The sequence below is a fragment of the Thermobia domestica genome, chromosome 11, assembly GCF_964235325.1.
Source record: "Thermobia domestica chromosome 11, izTheDome1.hap1.1, whole genome shotgun sequence".
NCBI classification, from domain to species: Eukaryota; Metazoa; Arthropoda; class Insecta; order Zygentoma; family Lepismatidae; genus Thermobia; species Thermobia domestica.
Window position 1 is genome coordinate 57,258,162 of NC_137464.1, and position 27,211 is coordinate 57,285,372.

The 27,211-nt window shown below is 36.6% G+C and overlaps 2 protein-coding genes across 2 annotated transcripts; both read right to left on the bottom strand.

The window, feature by feature from the left end:
• Nucleotides 1–14,759: 14,759 nt before the first annotated feature.
• Nucleotides 14,760–15,962, bottom strand: LOC145665135 (uncharacterized). The gene has a single exon (XM_081732414.1). It carries the CDS (start codon nt 15,960–15,962, stop codon nt 14,760–14,762), a length of 1,203 nt encoding a protein of 400 aa, XP_081588540.1.
• Nucleotides 15,963–16,419: 457 nt separating this feature from the next.
• LOC145665136 (uncharacterized) lies at nt 16,420–26,963 on the bottom strand. Its single transcript, XM_081732415.1, has 4 exons — nt 26,891–26,963; nt 18,268–18,929; nt 17,506–18,090; nt 16,420–16,659 (listed from the first exon to the last, which is right to left on the bottom strand). The coding sequence occupies exons 1-4, from the start codon at nt 26,961–26,963 to the stop codon at nt 16,420–16,422; spliced, it is 1,560 nt and encodes a 519-aa protein (XP_081588541.1).
• Nucleotides 26,964–27,211: the final 248 nt, after the last annotated feature.

Below are 27,211 nucleotides of genomic sequence, written 5' to 3' on the forward strand. Positions count from 1 at the left end.
ATTTCAGACATTTTCTCATATATCTCGGAAACTGTAATTGGTATTCAAATATAAAATTGTGAAAAAAACCTTTGAACCTTACTATAACTTAACAATTTTTCTTGAGATAGTATCTGAGATACATCATTGTGAAATTTGGGTATTCAATTTCCCCGCCGAAATTTGGAAAAACGTAAAAGTGAGGGGCAATTTGAATAACGAGTGGGGTAATATGAATAACCAACAAAATAAACAATCTTTATAGAAATAATGTGTAAACTATTTAATAGTTAGATTGCAATTTCTACGGTAGTTGAAATATGCTAGTTTTGAATGAAAAGAAGTAAGCCTACATAAATTGTAAATATGCGTCACCTATAGCTATCTTTTTGAATGTAGGCCTACACTAAAAAAAAAAAATGTTCAGAACACTGTCTAAGGCAAAGAGCCGTAATTGGTTAATTCATCTTCCATCGTTCGTATTTAACGACAACGACAACAGATAAATTGTTTTCGACCTTCTGCACCGACACAGACTTCGTAGAACTATGTCTTACAACGCTGGCAACGAATCCAGTCTCCCTTTCTAGCAGAACGTTCTGAATAGTAATTAAGAAGGCAAAAACAACAATTCCTTGTTTGACTTTCATTGCCTGCAGCCATCTTTAGACTTAGGCCTACATTTTTGTCACTGGAAGGGGTAGAGGATATCAGTTTCTTTCGAGCATTCATTAGTTTTTTTCTTGGTAGGTTCTGTATTAGCACTCTGTTTTCTTGTAGTGTCATTGGATTTTGTTGCACCCGATGCTTGCGTCTTTCCTCGGAGGTGTTTTATTCTCATTGCCCGAATACTTTCAGAAGTTGTGTGGCATGATTTTCCTGCGACACGACGTCTCTTCTGCACACAAACTTTTTCTGGGCTGGGAAGCACTTGTTGTATGGATTGGTCTAATTTCACTGCTATTCAAATTGCCCCGTTTTGAATTATCCAAATTGCCCCGCAGTCGACGAATACTCCATTCAGAACGTGGTATGAAAACTGCTGATTAGTTGACACCAGTATACAGTATATCAATGCCCCACATGCTACTGATACTATTATAATCCAGAGCGGTTTCATTTTATCCAGTTAATAAGAAGGAAAGCTTAAGGAAACAACGTTGAAAATTATAACGACCTAAAAATACACACATTCGTACTTACCTTGCAGCAAACAAAAAATCGTATAAGCCTTCAGAACCGAAGGAATAGTTTGTATTTCTGAGAGCGACTTCTACAAACCACCACCTACAAATCCACCTCAGATTCACTAACATGGCGAGCCGCGTTTCCACTCCAGCTGGCAAAAGGCTTAACATTATTCAAATTCCCCGCCTATTCGAATTACCCCGCTGTACCCTATATATATATATATATATATATATATATATATATATATGCCGAAGTTCAATGCCGCATTCACAAAAGCTCTCCACTGACTTCTGTCCTTAGCCAAATGGTTCCAATTTCTACTTTGTATTCCTATTTCTGCGAGATCCATCTTAATATTGTCCTCCCATCTGTATCTAAATCTTCCTAATGGTCGTTTTCCGATTGGATTTTCCAGTTAAAACTTGGAAAATGTTTCTACTTTCTTTTTTTTTTTTTCATTGTTGCTACATGACCTTCCCACCTAAGCCCACATTGGATTGAGTCACCTACAGTAAAAATTTATGAATGGGCACCTGTTTTATGTGTGTATGTATGGAAATAATTACTGAAACGTTGTAAAGAATTGCTAAAAGATTCTGAATGTTGGAAAATTAGATTAAATAAACTACGTTTGAGATTAATCAATACAATTATTCTATTAGGACAGGTAGGTTCTATTACCATTGCAACTAGCCCTCTTTGCTAGTCCAGTGAATATGTTTGGCACCTTTGGTTTGTACAATATTGAATGCATTGTGGTGATTCGGATTCCATAGGTCCTATTAATCTGCAGATCTTCGTCTTATATGGTAGAAAACAGACGGTAAGCTACAGCAAGATTTTCGACCCACATGTTTCTGTCTTCTTGCTAATACACAGAAACTTGTATTATATAACTTTTTGTCATGTAAATCCAGCAATCTTGATTGAATTTATAAGCAAATACTTCCGATTTTAATGAATTTCGCTAGAAGTCTCCAAACAGCATTGGTACATTTATATAGTCAGTATGTATACTTAAACCTGAAACTTAAACTTCAAGTAAAACTAAAGACGGCAATGACCTTTGACAGCGAAATTGATGATTTAGACAAAGAGGCAGATGCCATAAAAAAAAAGGTCCTAAAGCCCTTTTCCAAAAACAAGCTGTCAAATATGGTAAAGGAGATATGAGTCAATGTCCTGACACGACAATAAAAGCAAAATTACGAATACTTCAACTAGGCTTTGAATCCACGATTTTTTTCAACCATTCTTATTTGATGTAACTAAACAGTACCCATTGTATTTCCCCTCAGCAATACCAAATCTTACGTGTAGGCATTTTTGCCGCCATTTACTCTGCCTTCGTTTAAACAAAGCTGAGAGTAAAAGTAAGAAATGAGTCTTATTCTAACTTAACTGACAGAATAGCGACCAGTGAAAAAGACAATTTTGTCTCGGTTATTTATTATTGAGCAGAAGAATTACCAAACATTGTTCGGTTGAAAGACATGTGTTCATAGGTATAGCTTGAATTCCTACTTCTTTTTTTATACTTTCTGTAAAGAAATATTGCTGGTACCTGATCAACACATGTGGATGGCTGGGGGAACAACCACGTTGAATGACACATGAAAAAGAATTGTCTTTTTGGATGCGTTGTTTTGTTTATCTGGAGAGGAGCCAACTCACGACCCAAAGTGTCGGGTGAAGGACCAGCTAGGAAGGAAGGAAGTGAATATGTGTACCTATACTCGTACGGGTAGACACATACTTACATACAATCACAAAATCTTCAAGAAAGACGTCTAACGCCCAAACATAGAATATGCTTGTATATACACACATACGCCTCCACATATTGTATTTTCTTACCATTGAATGAACTTTCTGAGAATGATTTTATTTTATACTGCTTCTCTTCATATTATCATATTAACAAACCTTTGTATTTATGGTTAACCTTGGCCTTCAAATCATTGTGTTCATCATATTGACCAGAAGTACCATTGTCATTGTTCCGCATTTTTCTAAAACAAACTATGAATATTATATTTTCTAAACTAGTATATTGTTTTCCGTTGTCAAACAATTTTGCGTTTTAACATTATGAATTGTTTCTTTTTTATCTTTTGCATACATTATGAGAAAGTTACTGAAAGCGCGTATATGATGAATCAGACGGTTGTAAAGTGAGTTCACCCTAATGTCCGATTTGAAAGGATCGGTCGTTGATCTCAGGCAATTTTCAAACTTTTTTTTTTTTTTTTTCGCTTTACGTCGCGCTTAAGTTCGAATTTGCTGAAGTGACTGCCAAGAAGAAAGTGTTACTTGGTCTGTTTATGGTGCAAGTGCATGGTACAACACACGTTAATTTGGGCATCTGATCAACTTATATCAAAACTAGTGATGCTATACATTGTTGAAGTTATCGATCGTCCCTTTCACTAATTTCAACCACAAGCTATAGGCGTCCCACAAAATACACATAAGTTCTATAAAAAAATCTGTGAGAGATTAATAAATATTTAGAAAAAATGTGTTAAAGAAAATTGGGAAAAACGCGTTTCCTAATTATTGGCCCATTTCAACTGCAAACAATTAAGACGATTGGAAATTCTCAATATATATACCAAATTCGACACAGTTGTATATTTATAGAAAGTTGTTATAGAATTTTTTAATTTAAATCATCAGGAGAGAGTAAAGTAAGTCCTGATATTTGATTGACTTCAAATTGCAAAAGTGGAAATTGCGTGAAAACCTCAATAAACGCATACGTACATTATGTTGCGTTAAAATCAAATTATACCTACGAAAGTTATAGAACATATATTTTTTTAACCTGAAGGGAGGGAAAGAAGCTCACACAACTCTTGAAGTTAACAAGTTCTCGATTGATTTTTAAATCGAAGTAGTGAGAATGATTGTAAACCCTCGTAAAAGTACACGGGGTTACTACATCCACTGCTTACTGTTAACAGATTTTAACACAGCACCGGGAATTACGGAAAAAAGTGTCAAAAAATATATAATGTTATACCAAAATCGAATGAGTTTTATATAAGTTATCACGGTTTCACCTAGAGAGGCTTTTGCCTGGCAAATTCTTCTCGGCACTAAAGTTACAAGTTTCATATTTCGAGTTTTGAATTTCAATAAAACTTCATATCGTTTCTGATATGTATTATTTTTCTGATCTAACAAAGTGATAAATTACGAAGTGGTTCTATCTGTTTTACATTTATCTTTTGGCGGAATAGAATCTACGTAGAAAAAGTTCTACTTAAAAAACTTTTTTGTTGTTCTATTTTTTTTTTTTAAAAAAAAAAAGAAAATCAGTAATTGTATTAAAAAATCAGTTCAATAATTTCTGAGGTAATCACGTATCATCATATATTTAGATATACACGTATCAGTTGTATAGAAAATAAAACCTTTGTATTTTTCTTAAAACGTAAATAGAGCTCGCGAACACATTTGACCACAAGTCAGTAGTTCTAACGAGGATAATGAGCCCTATCACGAGCAAGTGCAATCTCCATTGATAGCGAGTCCGAACCCTTACAAATATTAGCCTAATGAGGTAAATGAGTATGAATCGTGCTATCATGAGCTTTAATGAGGATACCAAGCTTGTGCACAGGTGAGTTCATATATGAACCTAGTGAGCCTGAACCCATAGACAAACAACCTAAGGCTGAGGCAAAAGACAATAGAAAACATAAAAAAACATTTGGATTTAAGTTTAGCATCTCATTTAGCAACGAGGCTATATGAGACGTGGACCTACAGTTTAAGGTAAGATCCAAATCGCATTATCTCCCGCGAAAATACGAAAAATATCATAAGATAGAAATAAAGTGAGCTTGTGTTCCTTGGGACAGAATAATTCTCATTCTTTATTTATCATATCGTCGCTTGAGAATCAGAGGAATGTAACTCCAGTTTCGTAAGTTTACAGGCGAGAGGACAAAAATAGTATTTTCTTAGAAAGATGTGTTTTTAATAAGATGGTAATTGAGCTACATTACAACAGATGATGGACAAGGAGAATAGATGGTGTTCTGTTCCATTTACACCAAGTGGGGCTTTCAAAATTATGTCCAAACATGAAGAACACGAAAACCGCATTTTTGGAGTTACGTTCCTCTGGTCCTCATGCGACGATATCTTCAATATCTGTCAATATGTTATATGAGAACTTTGAATTAGCCATTTCCCTTTATAAAATAAACAAACATACAATGTAGGAATTCTGGATGCTACAAATTTCTCCTTAAATAATAATAACAAATATAAAATGTACGAAGTTTTTATATCCAACTTGCGTTGGGAAATTTTGGTTTCTTCTCTCTCTCTCTTTCTTCTTGTTTGGTACCGTAACCTACCAATATATTTAAATTTTGTTATATTACCATATTTGTAGTGTTTTTTTAGTGACTACTGAATGAGTTTTGTGCAATTGTAAGTTCAGTGTAATAATGTGCGTTTATTATATATTACTTTCTTTAAAATACTTATTAATACAAATAGTGCTCAATTAATGCTGATTACTGCCCGATTCCCAGAATTAGTACTGGTTTCGTTAAAAAGTTAGGGCCCAACTAATGTGGCTAAGCCAATCACTTTCTCCGAATCCAAAAATTTTCGCGCCAGAAATTAGTGTTAATTTGTGCTGGCCTTGTTGAGAAGTTAGGGCACAACTAAAATAGATCGGCCAACTTCGCACTGGTTCAACCACTTTCTTCGATTCCAAAAATTGTCGTGCCAACAATTACTTCTTTTGTCCGATTCCCTGAATTAGTATTGGTCTCTTTGAGAAGTTAAGGCACACCAAAATGGCTGGGTAAACTTCACGTTTGCTGGGCTCTTACTCATCAACGAGGACAGCATAATTCAACACCATTAATTAGCATTAATTAGGCGCTAATTTCTGGCGCGAAAATTTTTCGACTCGGAGCAAGTAGTTGGCCTAGTCACATTAACTGGACCCTAACTTCTCAACCAGACCAGCACTAATTCTACAGCATTAAATAGCACTAATTCGGCACTAATTCCTCGCGTAAAAGTGTTTGGGCCAGTGTAAAGTTGCCCCAGCAATTTTTGCTGTGTCCTAACTACTTAACGAAACCAATACTATTTCTGGATATTGGACCCTAATTAGCATTGATTCTGTACTAACTTCTAGGGCAGTATTTTTTTTTCTATTCAGTGAAAGTGATTGTACCAACGTAAGTAGACCCAGTCACTTTTGTTGGGCTGTAACTTCTCAATAGTATCAGCACTAATTCTGGGAATCGGCACTAATTAGCTCTAATTACTGGCGCCAAAATTTTTGAATTCGGAGAAAGTGGTTCGACTAGTGTGAATTTGACCGAGCCACTTTTTGCTAGGCGCTAAGTTGTCAAGGAGACTCGTACTAATTCTGAGAATAGGGCACCAGTTATCACTAGTCCGATACTAAAGATATACCACATTGACTTGACACCTAGCTTTTCGTTCCAAGCGCTGCTATCGGCTGAAGGAATTCCACTCTCTTTCGCTAAAGCTCTCTCGCTTAGCAACAACTGAACTCTTATTGGCTCAACGCGTAGGTGTGTCGAGGGCATGAGCTTTAGTTCGCATTTTTGCCACGGCTCAAGACATTTTGGCAACACTATAGTTCCTGGAGCGAAATATTTTGGATTTAGAAAAAGTGGTTGGACCAATTTTACGGACGTTCCGTTCTTCCCATGACAAAAAACAAGATGTTATACATGTAGCGTTTGTGAAGTTAGCTAAAGGTAACTTGTAAATTTCATTATAAATGGTGCTTTATTCATAACTAGCTGAAATGCTCGTTCTTCGCACGGAGAGAATAGGTTTATGGGAAATATTTGAAACCCCTTCCCCCCTTACAATAGTTATTTCAATGTAAGTGAAAGAAGGTACTCTACTTTTGCCATAAGTATTGTAGCTAACAGTTTGAACACTTTCGATAAATCACTGGTTTCTACATTAGTTCACATTGCATTTGAATTTTGAAACTTTTCCGTATAATCATAATTATTAGCGTCACGGTCATTCAAAAAATGTATATATTTTCTTTTGACACTCTATATTTCTCGGGTACATGAAAAGTAGTCTCAAAGAGGCTACGGGTAAAGATACATATTTAGTGAGCCAAGGTAGATAGAGAACATCAAAGCAGTATCGGTACCTGATTTTGCGGAAAATGACGCGGGACTTACACCAATAAGTGTAAGTGATAGCAGATAACTTAAAACGAGAAGAAAGTATAAATCATCGACATATGGAAAATTTGGAAGATGCAGGTGGCCTTAGAACTAAATCAAAAACAATTTCTTAGAAAAGAAGTGTTAATGAATAATAAGCACGTAGAAGGTAGTGTTGTTGACAGAAAAGTTAAGTGGCAACGACAGTAAAGGGCAAAAGGTATAAGAATTGTGTAATAACAGCCTTTAGATGTATGAATAGGTAAAAGAATGTTTATAGGATTTAAAAGGAGTAAATAAAAAAAAAATGGAAGTCGGAAAGACTTTGACATATAAGGAAACGAAAAGGAAAAGTAATACACATTAATAATGATTACAGATTGCTCTACTTTGAAAGCAGCATTTTTCCCTGTCTTTTAGTTCCATTAAGTGCTAGTGACCAGGTGTGAAACAACCATAAAATTCTTTCGAGTTGACGTTAGACAACATCTGAAAACTTCTTGAAGATGGATGTTACACCTATCATATGCTCTTTTAAGTGGGGTGACTTGTGAGAATGCTCATAAAAGCAAGTGGTGTATAACAACATTTATTATTTTTTTCTTTTTTTTTATTATCCCCGTGTTATCTCATTCTCGGCAGGGGTTACCACAAGGTCCCCTGATGAAGTGACGCTGGTTTATTGAACTTTGAACCTAGCACACGCCCCTGGAAGGACAGTGCTTGCAGCGGTGGACAGGTGCCTAGAGTGTGTACATATGTGTGCATGCCTTTAGAGAAGGGGAAAGTGTTTATAGGGGAAGACAACGGAAGAAGAATGTAAGAGAAAGACGTGAGCCGCGTAAAAGCACTACTCCCTCTCTTCATCTCCAATTAATGTTATTTTCTGTTTCCAATTCAGGGTTGGACACTGTTATTGAATTGATACATGGTAATACATGGTTGAAACAACCAAATGGTAATACAGTGAAACTTCTCTTAAGGGACACCTTCCAATAACGGAAATTTCCATAACACGGACATTTTCTGTGCCACAAAAAATATATACTTTACTACAGCACAGAATCCTCTGTTGCACAAACAAGGATGTTGATTTTGTTGTAGAACGACTTCGTATGTTGATATTGATGTAGAATGACTCGTGTTCATTTTGATATAGAACAACTACGTATGTTGATTTTGATCCTAGAACGACTTTGTATGTTGATTTTGATGTAGAATGACTTCGTATGTTGATGTTGATGTAGAACGACTCCGTGTGTTGATTTTGATGTAGAACGACTTCGTATGTTGATTTTGATGTAGAATGACTTCGTATGTTGATTTTGATGTAGAATGACTTCGTATGTTGATGTTGATGTAGAACGACTCCGTGTGTTGATTTTGATGTAGAACGACTTCGTATTTTGATTTTGATGTAGATCGACTTCATTCGTTGATTTTGATGTAGAACGACTCTGCATGTTGATTTTGATGTAGAACGACTTCGTATGTTCATTTTGATGTAGAACGACTTCTTATGTTGATTTTGATGTAGAACGACTTCGTATGTTCATTTTGATGTAGAACGACTTCTTATGTTGATTTTGATGTAGAACAACTTCGTATATTGAATTCGATGTTAAACGACTTCGTATGTTGATTTTGATGTAGAACGACTCCGTATGTTGATTTTGTTGTAGAACGACTTCGTATGTTGATTTTGATCGTAGAACGACTTCGTATTTTGTTTTTGATGTAGAACAACTTCATTTGTTGATTTTGATGTAGAACGATCCTATATGTTGATTTGGTATTAAAAAATTTCTAGTTTTTGGTATTTGTTTATTAAAGACTAAGAATGCATTTTTAACAATGCATCGATAATGAGTTTGAGTTTTACGTCCCACGGGTATGCCGGTTAGGCTAAAGGAGTGCATCGATAATGCCATTGGTTCGTTACCTAGTAATAAATTAATAGATATATGTGTGCAAACTATGCTAAGGGACAACCTTTATGGTGTTTGAAGGCGGCGCTCAGAGTTTCCTTTTAAGTTGCCACGTCTTTGTACACGTTTACGTTAGTTTATGCACGAAAGACGCGATTCACTGTTCTGCTTGTGTTTGCTTAGTAACACTCTTTTACCAACGTCACGTTATAGCTTGGATTTTATTTGGCTATCTGACACAACATTGCTTGTGTTCCACGCTTTAGTTCACACGCAGTTAAGTTCAATAATTTCAGTCGTATACAAGAATCTGAATGTAACAAATCTGTCAATTTCTGATATCTCACAGATCAGTTGGTTGGTATTCTTAAAAAAAAAAAAAAAAAAAAACATATTTTAGAAAAGAATAATACTGAATTAATATATTTTAATTCAAGAAACTTGAAAATGAATTAATTTACTTAAATAGTACAGAATACATTAGTACAGATGGACATTGAAAAATACCGCTTTGCCACTCCTGAGTTTAAAAATCTCCCCCCCCCCCAGCACTTTGCTTTTCAAGTAGACAAACTCCGAATGGATAAGATACAAGTCCATAATCAAATCACGCCTATTTCCAGAACTGGCTATTACCCTACTACAGCTCACAGATGACGAGAAGAAACCTATCAGAAGTAGTGTGACGTAGGTATGGGCTCGCCCACTTTTCTCACGGGGGTTTCAAATGACACCACGAAATAGCACAGAGATAACTACTCGGAGTAGCAGACGACATCTAAGTATAGACCACACCTCAAAAACCGAAAATGGACTTGAGCGTGTCGTTGACCTTTCCCCGCTTCCCCTGTTTTAGGGTTATTCTCGTCATCTGTGAGCTGTAGTGATGAACAGAGTGTGAAATAATCACAGTCAAAGTGAGGACGGAGGATAGAAAGGAGCAGTGGCGTACACACAGGTTTCACAGGTCAAGGGGGTTTCAAGCACTCAATTTTACATATTTCATTTTAGATCAAGTGTTGTTTCTGTATCCATATATATCTTAATATAGTAAATGTTTCTTTTCCCGTCATGTCTTGCTCAATGGAGGTTATGCCCGAAAATCATCTTTGCGTCTGCTACTTGACACGAGTGTAAAATAACTCTTCACACTGGAGTATAAACTAACTCTTCACGAATGTGAAATAACTCTCTTTTTGACATACAGAGTTACACATTTTAACGTTCATAATTATTAATATGCATATGTGCAATTAGGGATACATAATATGAATACATACAGGACCGTACCCGAAATACATTTTAATTACATTAGAGTTACTGTACTTATTGTAATTTAGAAACTTCTGCAAATAATGTAACTTTATTTAGCTCCGAGTAACTTATTAGTTGGATGAATTTTATTCCAAAAGTATTACTTTTGGAGTGGAGGGATCCCATTTAGAGTTTCGTACCCTGGTAGTAAACACATAAAAAAAAAAATCCAAGTTTACCAGTTCGAGATTGCGTAGTGCATTCCGTAGATGCAAGCGCGCACCCAGAAATTTTTTCTTGCAATGGCTTCCAAAGTTCTAGGAGATGATGTCCAATACTACAAGACAACATCACGACTATGTATTAGAATTGAACCGAATGTCATTGTACACCCGAAAACATCATGAGTAGTTGTTAAGTATTGCATATATATTATCAGAAAAAAAGAGACTAGAACTGACAAAGTAACAGTGCCACGCTTAAATCACGCGAAGAGTTTGGTTGTATGGCGTGTTATTTTCTCAATTGAGTTTGAAACAAGAAGTTGCAGTTCATTTATACTACTTCCAATTTCAATAGAGATTAAACTGGATAGGTGGAAAATATAACCGAAGTAGTTTAATTTACTTTAGGAAACAGCTTCTTGCCATGTGTTACCGTTTTAACCGTATAATGATCGAAGTTATAAAAACGGAAGTTGTTGATTTCAGTCACTTTTGGCTTTAATGGGGACATTAGTATGGAGATGTAATATATTCTTCGGAAGCTTAACTGATTACATAAGACCACTTCTCGCTATCTATTACGGTTTTCATTCTGTTGCGATTAATGTTAAACCGGAAGTGGTTGATTTTCTGCTACCTCCGGTTTGAATCGTAAGAGGCTTAAGAGAGAAGGTAGTACTTATTCTTAGAACGCGAAATAGCCTCCAAAAAACACTTCTCGCTATATCTCGCTATATCTATAGATCATTATTGAAACCGGAAGTTGTATTTATTAATACCACTTCCGGTTTTAGTTCAAAGTTAAGGACGTAAACAAAATGTATTCTTTGAACGTTTAATACATTGCTCTCTATCTATTAGCGTTTAACTTTATAGTGTTCACCATTAAAACCGGAAGTGGTTGATTTTCTGTCACTTACGGTTTGAATAGGAAGATTAAAGTCGAGATGGAATATATTCTTGGACGCTTAATTGATTGCAGAAAACTCCTTTTTGCTATCTGTTACTGTCTTACCAGAAGTATCTGCCAGAAGAGGCAGAAATCAAACGACTCACGGTGTTAACCTTGATTATTATAGAATTAAGACTGTCGTTAACGATCCCCTATTAACCCTGTTAACGATCAAGGTTAGCATCGGAAGTCGTTTGATTTCTGCTACTTCTGGTTTAAGTAAATAGTTAAAGATGGAGATGAGAAGTAATTATTGTAGGGATGTTTGATGAATTAAAAAAAAAAAGCAGTTCTTGCCATCTATTACCGTTTTCAATCTATTGTGATCAACATAATAACCGAAAATGAATTATTTCTACCATTTCTGGTTTCGGCATCTCCTTCATTAACAAACTCAGTTTTTTTTTTGTGTGTGTGTGTGTGTGTGTGTCTTTTGGACGATCTACATTCTGATCAAATTTTGGAAGTGATTCATCAATTAATTACTGAGATTTTATCTCCTGGATTGTCAGTGTAAATAAATGTACACTCATGTCCAAAATGATTGTCGCATATCTATAACTGTCTTCTTGTAAGAACATAATATGATAAAGATTTTGCAGGGTACTTTAAATACTGATACTATGTGTATAATCGGAAAATGTAGATTTGTGGTAAATTTCATAGGAAAGGAATTATACATGCGAAAATTAGAATGAGTAAAACAAAATGTTGCTAAATGGACAAAAAAGTTTTATTTTCGTTTTATTGTTCTTATTTACTGCTCTTATTTGCTACATACATGTGTTTGCCGATTATACACATACTAAGATTATAAGAAATACCGGGCGAATTAGTTATCAAATTATATTCCTATAACAACATATTTATAGACATGCGACAATAAATTTGGACATGAATGTAGCCTACATAAATGAGTATTACTTGTATGTGTAGTGTAGTCACTAATCTTCTCGCCTTTGGTGCGAGCGATCCCGGGTTCGATTCCCGGTGGGGACCTATAAAAAAGCTTTTTTATGCCAGCCATCCTGGGAGAGATTTCCCTGAGTTTTCCTCATTCACAATGGCAAATGCCGGAATGGTACTTAGCATACAGGTCCCAGACCGCTTCCTTCCTTCCCTTTCTCCGCATAGTGTGATCGTCGAGGGACGTCATCCCTCAAACATGACGGGCTAACATGGCAATTGATGCCAAAAGCCTAGAAATCTAAATCCTAAGTCCTAAATAAATGAATATTGGTAAACCAACCTCCTTAAGAAGGAAGAGTACAGTTGAAGTTTGACATGAACTCCTCTTGCTGTATCAGTAATTCTCTGCTAAAGAAGTATAGTTTCATTCTGCAAAGTGTACAAATGTATTTCGAGTGACAATTTTTGGGGGAAGGGGGTGGAAAGAACCTGGTCCCGATGGACAATCCGCATGGGTGCACCAGTGGATAGATGAATCACAATCTTTTCATGTTGATTAAGGTAGTTGAACGCAGGCACAATGAGACATTTTGCAAATAAGCGTTTTAAAAAAAATATTAAAGCTATTTTGAGACTAGTTCAAATAACCATTTTTTTTTTCACAGTAAGTACAGGTATATGGTAAAAGTTTGAATCCCTTTCCCCGTAGGATACGCATTTCAGTGGAACTGTATTGATTAAAAAACATAATATACTCTATCCTTTGACATAAATTAGTTAACACCTCATCCCCCATATAATCCGAATTTGTATTGACGTGATGTAACAAAATCCCACCTTGAAGTGGATATTTCCAATATTTATTTCAAACAAGTCAGGAGTTTTTCCAACCCTGAAGTCTATGCATTCTCTATTATTCTGGTTCACTTTGAATATTTTATTTTCCACCCCTTCTCACCTACCGCTTCTTTTCATGGTGTTGGAAGCTAAGCGTGAAGTTAAACGGCATCGCGGTTGTTAGTATTCATCTCAATCATTCCGAAACCTACAGAGTGCCCAAAAGTAGGTATACAGTCCCATACTGGTCGGTCATGACATTTTATATCATTTACTTATTGTTATCCATACAGGTATTGACTTACTCATTTACTCACTTGTTAGTCTCTTCCTTATCTGTTCTTAATTTATTTTTACTTATACCTTAAGCTCGGAACAAATCAAAGCAAATGAACTCATTATCTTAATAAATTAAAATTGTCATTTTTGATCGATGCTGGTCTGTAAACCTACTTTTAGGCTACCCTATATACTCAACACTAATACAGGACTTTATAGATTATTTTTATGACATCCTCTTCCAACATCCACCCTGAAGGCGCTAGCGGTGATGATGTATGAAGGGGTGATATGTTTATGTACTTTATTTACAAATCACGCATATCACAACCACAGCTAATGAACTGTATGATTAAACCCATATTACTGATTCACCCAGATATCATGGAGGATCGAGAAATAAGACTTAACGAATAATTTAGCTGTTACTTGCTTCAATTCTTATTTAAAGGTACATGTGTTAATATGATAAATATAACATGCTTTGTTCATATGTTAATATACTGATATAATACTTAAATATTAGTACAATGAATTACTTATCTTAACTTCTTTCCGCAGTAATTGTCGCTTGCTTGCTGCTAAACCACATGGTTGCTTGTTACACCATCATACTTTGTCTTCGATCACACTGAGTACTAAACTGAGTAACACTCTAAAACACCGTTAAGAACATGTGAATCTTGTATATTAATGAACATGAGTGTTTCTCTAAAACCTATGAATAAATATGCCTTTCTGAAACTATTAATGAATATGCTTGCCTAGTTGCACTTTGCAGCACATTGTCGAATGCACAGACACAACTTGAATAGCAGACTGAAGGCACTGTTGCCAGCCAATGCAAACACAACTCACTAAAACTCACCAGAAAAATCACTAAAAGAATCACAAAGAATTCACTAAAACCACTAAACTATATACAAAAAATGAAACTAATATGAATAAAAATAATGCACATATGCAAGCTTATCCATCCTCCCCCTCCTTGATTGGACACAATCAATTAATGCTCTAGGGGTAAAGGAATTAGTTTAGCAACACTGCGCCGAAAAATGCCACTTTTACACTTCACAGTTGCCACTCGCACTAAATTATCACTGCCCGGATGAACTTCTTTAATCACACCTAACTTCCACACTTGAGGAGGAACATTGTCTTCTTTTAACAATACGACCATGCCCGGTTGTAGATTAGGCTGAGCTGACTTCCATTTTCTTCTTTGTTGTAACTGGTTGAGGTAATCCCTTGACCAACGTTTCCAAATATGCTGCTTCATTTGTTGAATCCGTTGCCATCTGCCTAGTCTGTTGATAGGTACGTCCAGTAGATCTGGTTCCGGAAGACTGAGAAGTGTAGCTCCAATCAAAAAATGTCCTGTACTGAGATACATTGGATCTGTAGGATCGTTGGAAATGGCTGTCAATGGTCTTGAATTTAGAATGGCTTCAATTTGAATAAGTAACGTGTTCAACTCTTCGTATGTCAGACTTGCTGTTCCTGCTACACGCCGTAGGTGGTACTTCATGGATTTTATTAAACTTTCCCATGACCCCATGTGAGGAGATCTGGCAGGAATGAATTTCCATTCTAAACCTTCTTGAGCTGAGTATTCCAGGATGTCCTTTCTGTTAGTCTTGGATTCAAAAAATTGTTGCAATTCTGGATTGGCGCCAACAAAGTTTGAACCATTGTCGCTACAGATAGATAAACATTTTCCTCGCCTAGCAATAAATCTCTTCAATGCTGCGATGAAGGCTTGAGAACTTAAGTCTGAAACTATTTCTATGTGAGCTGCTCTAGTGGCTAAACAGATGAACAACGCTGCATAGACTTTCATTTGAATTTTGCTGCGAATCGTGGGCTTGACATAAAAGAATCCTGCATAGTCAACTCCCACGTGTACAAATGGTCTTGCTTCATTTACTCTCTCCTTGGGTAAGTGTCCCATTAACTGTGATGAACTTGTTGATCTCCACTTGAAACAAACCAAACAATTGTGTACTATTGTCTTGACCATCTTAGCTCTTGAAATCCAATATCTGGTACGCAAAGATGCAATAAGAAGCTGTGGTCCTGCATGAAGCAACCTTTTATGTTCTTCTTTGACTATCAGATGGGTGAAATGATGACCTGCAGGTAGTATGAATTGGTGCTTGTTGTCGTACTCCAAGTTTGAATGTTCCAATCTTCCTCCTACTCTTAGCATTCCTTCCGTTTCCAGAAATGGAAAAAGATCCTTGATTGGGCTCTTTGTTGAAACTTCCATTTGTTGCTGCAAGTTCAATATTTCTTGATGATAGGTAGTATGTTGTACTCAGAGGCGTCATTTCAGACTTTGCTTGGGGGGGGGGGCAAGAGCACCACCGACATAAGACTTTCACGTTTTGTACTAATATATTAGTAGACAATCGATTAAAGTATATGTATTCCTCAAACTCTTGGGGGGGCAATTGCCCCCTCCTGCCCTCCCTAAATGACGCCCCTGGTTGTACTATCTTGATACATCTGTGTAACGCTAAACGAAGTTCCGAAGCGTCAAGACTATCGGTTTTTCTTTCTAATTTCTTGGAAAGACAATTATGTTTGAATCGCAAACAATATGCTACTACTCTCAACATTAACGATGAATACCTTTTCATAAAGCTTGTTTCATGAACTGCCACCTAACTTATCATGAATTTCTTCTCTTCTGGAATATTAGCTGGCTCATTTTGTTCTTGACATGGCCATTCTGCTGTGTGAAGAAACTCTGGACCATGCCACCATTCTCGAGACTGAATAAGAGTATTGGGATCCGCTCCTCGACTAACTATGTCTGCCGCATTTTCTTTACTAGGCACGTGGTGCCATTGATTGATTGATGTGATTCTCTGAATTTGAGCCACCCTGTTGGATGCAAATGTCTTCCAACGATTGGGAGGTGATTTGATTCATGACAAAACTATCGTCGAGTCTGTCCACAGGTGTATACCACTGACCTCTATATTCAATATGGATAGCGTTTTGTCTATTAGCTTCGAAAGTAACAGTGCTCCACATAATTCCAATCTAGGCAAAGTTTGCTTCTTCAGTGGTGCAACCTTCGACTTTGAACAAAGTAAATTGACTTCAATGTTTCCTTGTTCGTCTGTAGCCCTGATGTACACTACTGCTCCAAAATTTTCTTCACTTGCATCGCAAAAACCATGTAATTGAATTTCCTTAACGTTCTCCGAAGACATTACGTTTCTTGTAATTTGTATCTTCGCCATCTCAGGTAACCAAGACATTAATTGATTCCACTCAACTTGTAGGACTATGTCTAATGGGTCATTCCAATCCATCCCTGTCTTCCACAACTTCTGTAAGAAATTCTTGTATTTGATGACAATTGGAGCGATTAGACCTAATGGATCGAAGATAGATGACACTATGCTGACGACTTGTCTTTTTGCCATTGCAGCATTACTTTCTATTGCAGTTCCGTGTTTACAAATTTTGTTCGAAATTACAAGTTTGTCTGTTAATGGAATCCATGCTATTCCTAAAGTCTTAACACCGTCTTGCTGACCAAGTATGATTGGCTGTTGTTTTTCCCTGAAGTCTTCAGGAACTCCTTGAAGTACTTCTTTTTTGTTAGAACTTCATTTACAAAGCTTGAAACCTGCTCTGCTTAAAATATTAATAAGATCCTTCTGTAGTTCTAAGGCCTTTGACACGTTTGGTACTGATTTTAACACATCATCAATGTAGAAATTGTGTTTTATTACCTCTGCTGCTTCTGGAAATTCCTTGGAATTTTCCTCCGCTATTTGCTTCAGACATCTTGTTGCCAAGAAGGATGCTGACGAAGTCCCGTACGTCACTGTTTGTAGTTCGTACGTCTGGATCGGTTCTTCTACTGAGTTTCTCCAAAGGATGCGTTGTAAACACTTGTCCTCATCATGAATTAATATTTGGCGGTACATTTTCTCTAAGTCTGCTGTAAATGCAACTGGATACAACCGAAACCTTAAAATAATGGAGTACAAGTCATCTTGAACAATTGGCCCAACTTGAAGAATGTCATTCAATGATTTGCCATTAGACGTTTTTGCACTTGCATCAAAAACCACTCTTAATTTAGTTGTTGTACTGTCCATCTTGAATACAGGATAATGTGGAAGATAACAACTGCTGCTGCTGTTCACGTCTTCTTCTGTAACTTTTCGCATGTGACCCAAACTTAAATACTCATCCATGAAGGCGGCATATTGTTTATGAAACTCAGGATTTTGTAGCAATCTTCTTTCAAGCTGCTTAAATCTTTGTAGTGCCATGTTGTAAGACTCTCCTAAAGCTGCATTCTCTTCCTTCTTTGGTAATTTGACAATAAATCTTCCATCTCCATTTCTGGTTGTATTTTTTAAAAAATGCTTCTCACAATTTTCTTCTTCCGGCGTGTAAATCTTAGTCTGAAGATCTTCGAGTTCCCAGAATTTTCCCAATTGTGTATCCAAGCCTGTCTCCATCTGAGCAAAACATGAAATTACTGACTGGTTGGCTTCTTCGGGTATTGAAGGCATATTTCCGACGACAACGTATCCTAGCTTCGTTTCCTGCAAAACTGGATAATGTCCTTTTCTAGTCTTCTGGCCTGGCTCAAGGAGACTGTAGAATAACCCCGCACTTATAAGCATGTCCACTGACGACGAGCGATTAAAATTTGGATCGGCTAAGCAAATATCCTTTGGCAAGTTCCAATTACTGTAATCAATATCCTTAGAAGGTATGCAACCTGTAATGTTTGGCAATACTAAACAATCTACCACTGCATTAAAATCACATGTTCTTGAATAAATATGAACTTCAACACTGTGCTGAGCTTCGGAGGTTACAGAATTGATACCTCTAATGGGAACACGATTTTTCGTTTTCTTGAGACCTAATCTATGAACTAAAGCTTCGCTTACAAAATTCGATTGAGACGCTGCATCTAATAACACTCTGCATTGTTGAAAACGACCTTTAGTGTCTGTTACGTTAACTAACGCTGTTGCTAATAAGACTTGCTGACCATAATTAATCTTAAATGACCAATAAGAGTCCTGTGGTTGAACTTTAACCTGATTCTGTTCCTTAACTTTAGGTACATTAGTATTATTGTTATTTGTTTTGCTTGAACTGTCTTTGTTAGTAGCCTCCTGAGTAGTATCTTCATGCAACAGTGTATTATGCTTAAAATTACATTTCTTACAAGTACTTGATTTGCATGCCTTTACTTGATGTTTATTACCTAAGCAATTAAAACATAGTTTATTTTGCTTCACGAGCTCCTTTCTTTGATTAATGTTGGCACTCAGAAATTCTGGGCAACGAAAAACAGCATGCGTTTCTTTGCTACGGCAAATATTACATGCATTTGGAAGCACAGTAACAAACGAACTCACTTGACTGTTATTCTTTCTTTTTGCTTTGGACTCTACACTTTTGTTGTCATAAGTACTTTCAGATTGAGTAGGACGAATGTTTTCTAACATTTGACAACGACCTTCTAAAAATGAAAATAATTCCGATAACGATGGAAAGGAGTCACTACTTTGCTCAGCTTCCCATTCCCTTTTTCTTGCCGAATCAAGTTTTTCTACTAAATGTTGTGTTAGGAGTACGTCATGCAAAGGTTTGTCCAAATTCAATGCTTCAAGGGCTTGAAAATTACTACGTGCAGTATTTACAAATTGTCTAATGTCTTTAGCGTTTTCTTTCATTACTGGCTTGATATTGAGCAACCCTCGTACATATGTCGAAGCTATCAACCGTTTGTTTCCGTAGCGTTCAACAAGAAGCTTCCATGCAATTTCGTAATTTACTTCTACCGTTGGCAGATTTGCTATTAATGTAAACGCTTCTCCCTTGAGTGATGTGCGCAAATATTGAAACTTACAAACTGTACTTAATGATTCGTTATTGTGAATAAGGGAAATGAAAATGTCCTTAAAGGGCGACCACTCCTCGTATTTACCGCAAAATGTGGGCAAGGAAATTTTAGGCAATTGTACTGAACTACTACTAGAATTTCCAGCTTTGTTATTTGCTGTCCCTGAATCCGTTTTTTGTTCAAAACTATCAATAAATTCTTGTAACTTAATCATAATACAGTTCCTCGAATGTAATTCTGTGCGTTTCTTGTTCACCCGTCTCATCCAAGAGCTCTATTTCTGACTGTATCTCATCAAACTTAATAAAAACCCCTTCAAGTGCAACTAGCCTTGTTCTTGTTTCTTGTATGCTAGGTTTATTTTCATTCTGTAGTTTTTGAAGAAATGTCTGTATTCTTGTTGCCTGACCTTTGACCGAAGCACGTTTCTTAATTAATTGACCCAACTGCACTTCTGCCATTGTTTCAGTCTTTTTTTTAACTACTCAAACCGCTGACAATATATTTTTCTTTTTTTTCTTTTTTTTCTTTTTTTTTTACTTCTGAGTGACCTACAAACGTGTAACCTTGAATTCAGCTGGGTTGAATGCACACACACCACTGTACTGATATGAACAGTTCTGTCCTGCCTATGACAGCCAGCACCCACACAAACACACACGAGAACAAAGAATGCAGTCACGTTTCTCGTTCTGATATCCGGCCCAGGGGACCAAAAAAATGATGATGTATGAAGGGGTGATATGTTTATGTACTTTATTTACAAATCACGCATATCACAACCACAGCTAATGAACTGTATGATTAAACCCATATTACTGATTCACCCAGATATCATGGAGGATCGAGAAATAAGACTTAACGAATAATTTAGCTGTTACTTGCTTCAATTCTTATTTAAAGGTACATGTGTTAATATGATAAATATAACATGCTTTGTTCATATGTTAATATACTGATATAATACTTAAATATTAGTACAATGAATTACTTATCTTAACTTCTTTCCGCAGTAATTGTTGCTTGTTTGCTGCTAAACCACATGGTTGCTTGTTACACCATCATACTTTGTCTTCGATCACACTGAGTACTAAACTGAGTAACACTCTAAAACACCGTTAAGAACATGTGAATCTTGTATATTAATGAACATGAGTGTTTCTCTAAAACCTATGAATAAATATGCCTTTCTGAAACTATTAATGAATATGCTTGCCTAGTTGCACTTTGCAGCACATTGTCGAATGCACAGACACAACTTGAATAGCAGACTGAAGGCACTGTTGCCAGCCAATGCAAACACAACTCACTAAAACTCACCAGAAAAATCACTAAAAGAATCACAAAGAATTCACTAAAACCACTAAACTATATACAAAAAATGAAACTAATATGAATAAAAATAATGCACATATGCAAGCTTATCCAAGCGGTGTGTTACCCCTTACTGGGGCTTAAGTTACATTTAACGGCTACGGGAGTGTCAGTATTCATATTAGTAACCGAAAACTATAGATTTAATATGCCGAATGTCTGCTGTTTTCGATTATTTTGATACATCAGTCTTTTCTATCCGGTCCTAGTAGAGCAGAGGGTGTCTTACTCCACAGCATTTTTTTCAATATTGTAAATGATATGATGAGGGGCGGATCCAGGACTGACTTCTGGAGGGGGCGGTGGGTTGTAATACTGCTAATTAGAGCTACTTTTAAGAGCTCCAAACTCTGGGATGGGTTTTATTTATATATAAAATAAGAAAGTTTCCTCTTCTGGGGGGACATTCACCCCGATCGCCCTCCTCTGGATCCACCCCTGTGATATGTGTACCAAACTTGGTTGAAACTGCCCCAAAAGTATCAAAGATATGGTGGAATATGAATACACACACATATACAATGCATATATCTTTATAATATATGTAAATTATGTATGTATGTATGTACACATGCATTATTACTGAACAAATATTTTTGTGTTTACTCTTGCACGTGATTTGTGTCAATAAAAAAAATGCTGAAATGTACCATTTAACTTATCTACAGTAGATAAAATATCTACTATCTAAATGGAATTACAAGACACTTTTTAAAAAAAAAAAAAAGAAAAAAAAAGAAAAATTATCAACTAAAGCCATTTTAACGTTTATTTAATCATTTACTTGTATTTACAATTAGCTAATTTACCAAGGGCTTGACCTTATAACAAAAGTAAACTGTGAATTAAGTTTCATGAAAGCCGGCAAAGAAAATGTGAAGTCAAAACCACGGTTTTAGAAAATAGAATTCGATAAAATTTCGTGAGAAGAGTTTTTTTTTTTTTTTTAAAAAAAGGAAAAATATTTTTAAATGAAATCATTCCGTTTAAATTCCTACGATAATGTCCTTTAGGCTAAGGGATACGGATGATTAAGGCAAATTAATGATTATGGAAGAGTTGGTGGAATGAGAATGTCAGAGGAAACGGGAGCACCCCATAAAAAGCCATAGACACGATGGTGTCCACTTCAAACTTAACTTGGCCGGGGATCGAACCTGGGAGCAAAATATTTTGACACAAAATTGTTTAATTTAACGTTCTGTGACTATAGCCTTTAGTTTAAGGGGAATTGTATGATTAATGAAAGTAAATTATTACAAACGCATTGGTGGAATGAGAATATGGGAGGAAACAAAACTGTTGGATTCGGTGGTGCTCACATTCAGGGACATACGCAGAATTTGTTTCGGGAGATCCGAATGCAATTTGAGCATAAATTATATTAACATTTGTAAAATTGCCCCTAAAATCACACTAAATTTACAAAAATTGTCGGGATTTCGAGGTGTACGGATGCGCAAGAGAAATCTCCTGCGTATGTCAGTGTCACATGGCCTAGGATCGACTCTTTTCCCCAATTAGCCAACTCCCACGGAACTAAGATGATTTAAATTACAATTACATGTCACTTTTGTATATACAATGCGCTTCGTTTAGCAATAGTGTCCAAATCCAGCACTCTCACATTTAGAGTCCAAATTCAGCATATCACGTACAAACACACGATACACCGGACCACACAAACGACGGGGGCAAAATGTAAGATCCTAGCAAATAGTCACCTACTGTACTATGAAACACCACATGTACATGGCGTACCTATGTTGATAATGTTAAACAACGAGGGCATGCGGATTTTCTACATCCCAGACGTGGCTATTGTGCGAATTGAATACGCCATCCCTGGTAAACATTGCCTCACCGGTCCACAAAACTAACGTTGGGAACTGCGGGTTGGCATGCGTTTGTTGCACATACCATTGACAAAATGCCACTTGCAAGCAAGAGAAAGTCCGAAGTCGGTAGAGCCTGTACCCCCGCCACCCTATGGCGGAAGAAATCCTTCCTTTGCTTAGGGCAAAGAAGTGAATAACCTTGGCTGCATTGCCAATTCGTCATTCAGTGGTTTGGTCTTGACGAGTGAAGATCGTAGGCTACTTACAAGGGCTAACAAGACAGATTACAGCGAAGTCCGCGAAATAATTCATTGTGGCAACGCTTCCGCATCCAACAATTGAAAGATTTCGGTCGCAGCAGCTTGTCCCTCCTCTTTCGAGGGAAATCACATATCGACAGCAGGGCCAGAAGGTCAAGTTGAAACAGAAAGGCTTTACGTTCTGCAATTTGAATGGGTGCATTCCCTCCTCCTGCAGAACGCGAAGTACATTTGTATGGTGGGTGTGTTGTTGGAGAGTAATGGCACGTGTGCTAGGGCAGTTCTTTATTGCATCCATTACTACCTCCTCAAATTGACAGAGCGGACAGTTCAGGATCTTCCACAGTCCTCACTACTAGGATCCTCTTTCACGCAGTCGAACATCAAGTCTTTGGAAGAAGATCTATGATGGTAACCGCGTATTTAGAAACCGTGCGTGATACAGACGGCGTGCTGCAAGGTTATTTTGATGGGTCTCATCATATACGAAATCCAATCAGTAAGCTCCTGGGTGGTGTAGTCTGTCATTGTTTTGTTCCACATTTGCTAACAACAACGGGAACTTCACTTCCTGTTGCAGGTTCACTACTCTATTACTACACCCGTATGTATTCACAAACAGAAATCCATACAGTTATTTCAACACGAACAACTACCTGGAACACTACAATACAGCACTTATACTCTTTGGTGCAATTTAAGCATATACCCCAGACTATTATTCCAAGCTGGAACACTAAACGCTGGCAGGCAAATCAATAGTGGGCTGCGCTCTCTCGTATCAACAAGCTCTGGATAACACCTGACCTTACGTCAAGCGTCCCTAGCGGAGCTCAAGCGCAGACACCAACGAAATAGTATTTAGCAGTTCGAATTGTAAACTGTTCCGAAGAACACGCAACGGTTAGTACAGTAATTCGCAACACTGTTTTACACCAATTGCTACGAAGCACTAAGTACAAACCATTATGCAAGAAAACCGTGCGTCTCTGTAGTAGAGTGCTTAATGTCATGTTTTGAAACACGACAAGTGTTGATGTACTTATACCTTTGCTTAAGGTCCGTAGCTTTGTTGGTAGAGCTGCATTTGGAAGGTCTGTAATTCCTGGTCCGATTATCCTGACTGGGATTTCCCAAAGTTTTTCTTAGCCCCGCCGGGTGAATAGCAGGAGTGTGTCTATATTAATATGGTCTTGGCAGCTACCTTTCCCCGTCTTTTCCCACGACTTAAGCCATAGATGCCAGTTAGTCTTAAAATAAAATTCTCTACCTATTGCTACATCCTGCCAGTGGGAGGCGATTTTCTCGCTGCATACACTCGAAACGAGGCAATTTCGACAATATTTACTAGAATTCTTAAGCATTGGCAGCAATATTCGGAGGAGCTGGAAAGCAGTGTGCGTTATGATTGGAGAAAATGAAATCTTTAAGTTTTACGTTCCACGATTATGCCGGCTAGGCTAAAGAAGACGTTGATGAGAAATGAATGCAATGGTGGAATGAAGAAAGTGGGAGGAAACGGGAGAACCCCGAGAAAATCCACAAACACGGTGTTTGTCCTCCAGAAAGCTCACTTCGCGCGAGCTGTGATCGAACCAATGACAAAGCATACACCAGAGGTGAATGTTATTATTTTGCTACTTTTAACTTTTTTCAGGAATTCTGTCTTTACACACGATACGATCATTGTAATCTGTACATGTTGCGAGACTTGTGTGTCCAGTTATATTAATATATTACTATCAATTTTAGTGTTACATTCAAGTTACAGTACTTCTCCTCACCACACTGAATACTTAATTCAGTTCTGTACGTCTGAATAACCATGATTTACACAATAATTATTTTCAGCAGATATAGTTATTTTTTTAACATTCCAACACAAATACTTAAAAATATTGTTTATACCATGCGACAAAATTTCACTCTACTAATACTAATATTAATGCGGTCCTATACATATAATGGCTACAAGTGTCAAGTCGGATCATTCTTATTGTTTCATGATTCATTCTAGTAGATTAGTGAATAGGTAAATAGACCACCAATTATTTATCAAATGACTAGTAGCTCTTAATCCTAAAAAGGTTGGCCACGAAGGGCGCCGATCCTGAGGGGCCAGGTGTCCCGCCCCCCAATGCTCATGTAGGCCACGATGTATTTATATAAATATGTATTTTTATATGTATTTTTATTGTTATATGAATTGTTACATGTATTTTTCATGAATATAGAATATTGGGCATAATTTGAATTCAATTTGTCTTAAAATTCTCATATATACCTTCTTGGACCCTTGTCTGCGACCAAGCACATAACTGAATGCCCTACCCCTCCAAAGTTACAGACAAATCGACGCCCTTGTTGGCCAGCCCTTGCAGATTGTCACTTAACAATGGACTGACCTCGCCATTATACAGTAAAACCTGTCTTCAACGGACTCTTTATTAAATGGAAACTTGTGTTAAACGGAAATATTTTACGGTCTCATATATTTACTGGCGAAAATCGTGTTAAGTTCCATTCTTTAACGGAAACTACATTACGCGGACAACGGATATTAAAATAAACCTCTTAATGGAAAATTTCAAGTTTAGAACTGTAAGATTTAGAAAGTGTTTAGACACCCTATGAGAGGTTAGATATGTTTTTAGCAAAACAGAAATTGATATGGAAACGAAGTAGATACAACAGATATGCTTTGAGAATTATACAGAAAGTCTGAAAGGAGAAGAGGAGCTGGAGGAAGAAGAGAAGTAAGGCATTGAGTTGGAAGAAAAGTGTTGGCTAAAAACTTATCAAGATTCTGTCAAAAGTTTATAGGAACTGCAACATTTGCCTTACTTTGAAATGATACTGTATGTTAGTATGGTTTTTCAGGCTAAAGTCTCTGGAAAGTTGAGCAGACAAGCAGCGATTTGTACCCCTTCTTGACTATTGGAAAACTTAACATGTGTACAGTATTTTTTTCTGTTCATTGGAAGTTTTGCGAGTATTAATTCATAGTAGAAATAAATACTGTAAATTGACTAACGTATGTATAGCATCTTATTTTATCTCAGTGTGTCCGTTATATGCATGTCCCAGTTTTTATTTATTTATTTTTTGCATGGGTCTACCTTTGATAACCGGAGACCTATCTTTACGAAAAATTTTTACGAGTCCGGCCCAATTCCGCTAAAAAAAAAAAAAAAAAAAAAAAAGATTTTACTGTACTTGGGAACACTGATTATACTGTTCTGCAAATTTGAACTTTTTATTCCTCCCTGCAAATTTTTTTGCTGATTCCTATAGATTTCGAGCTCCTCATGCAGAATCCGAAAACAGTTTTTCTCCATCACCCACCAATTTCGAGAGAGAATCGTTTAATTTTTGCCAATTTTCTATAGTATTTAAAAACGTTCAATAGATGTAATGTTATATCAGAACTAGGAAAAATTAAGGAAATTTAGAACTCCATTTCCTTCTGAAAGTTAAATTTTAATAAGTCTACATCTCTAGAAGGAAATAGGATGCACTTTAATATGAAATTAATACATAAAAATAAAATATTCTACAGCATATGATATATCTCAATAGCATCATATGGATCAATTGGAATGCAGTGGTTCAGTGTCTTTGGTTTCACAAATAGGCATGTCCAAAACGCTTAGAAAGAAAATACTGAGTTCTTACTTTGTCGTCTTCTGTCTCTTGTATTGCTGGGGAGCTGTGTCACGCAGGATAGTCCAACAGTAGTCAGCTAACATATTCTGAGTATATTTACCGCTGTATCGCTTCTCAATTTCGGCTACATCTTGATGGAATCTCTCACCACGTTCGTCCGATAAAACTCCCATATTTTCTGGAAAAAATCCAAATGGGAAGGCAGGAAATGAAACTTTAATGACATGTTGAACGCCAAAATCCTGTAAGAGAAAATAAATACTTCCCGTGTTTCTACATATTTTTCCGATTTCTCGTTTCCCAGAAAATTCTTGCATACATTTTCAAACGCATTCCATGTTCTTCGTTTCACATCATTTAATATCTGCTTGAAATTAAGATCTTTAAATAGCTGCCTTATCTGAGAACCAACAAAGATATC

Bases quoted from the DNA above. Each gene is read 5' to 3' on its own strand.
- LOC145665135 (XM_081732414.1), bottom strand. From the start codon at position 15,962: ATGCTAAGAGTAGGAGGAAGATTGGAACATTCAAACTTGGAGTACGAC.
- LOC145665136 (XM_081732415.1), bottom strand. From the start codon at position 26,963: ATGGGAGTTTTATCGGACGAACGTGGTGAGAGATTCCATCAAGATGTA. The intron at 18,930-26,890 runs GTAAATATACTC...TGTTGCATGAAG, and splicing joins AATTGAGAAGCGATACAGCG to ATACTACTCAGGAGGCTACT. The intron at 16,660-17,505 runs GTAATAAAACAC...AATCGTTGGAAG, and splicing joins AATTTCCAGAAGCAGCAGAG to ACATTTGCATCCAACAGGGT.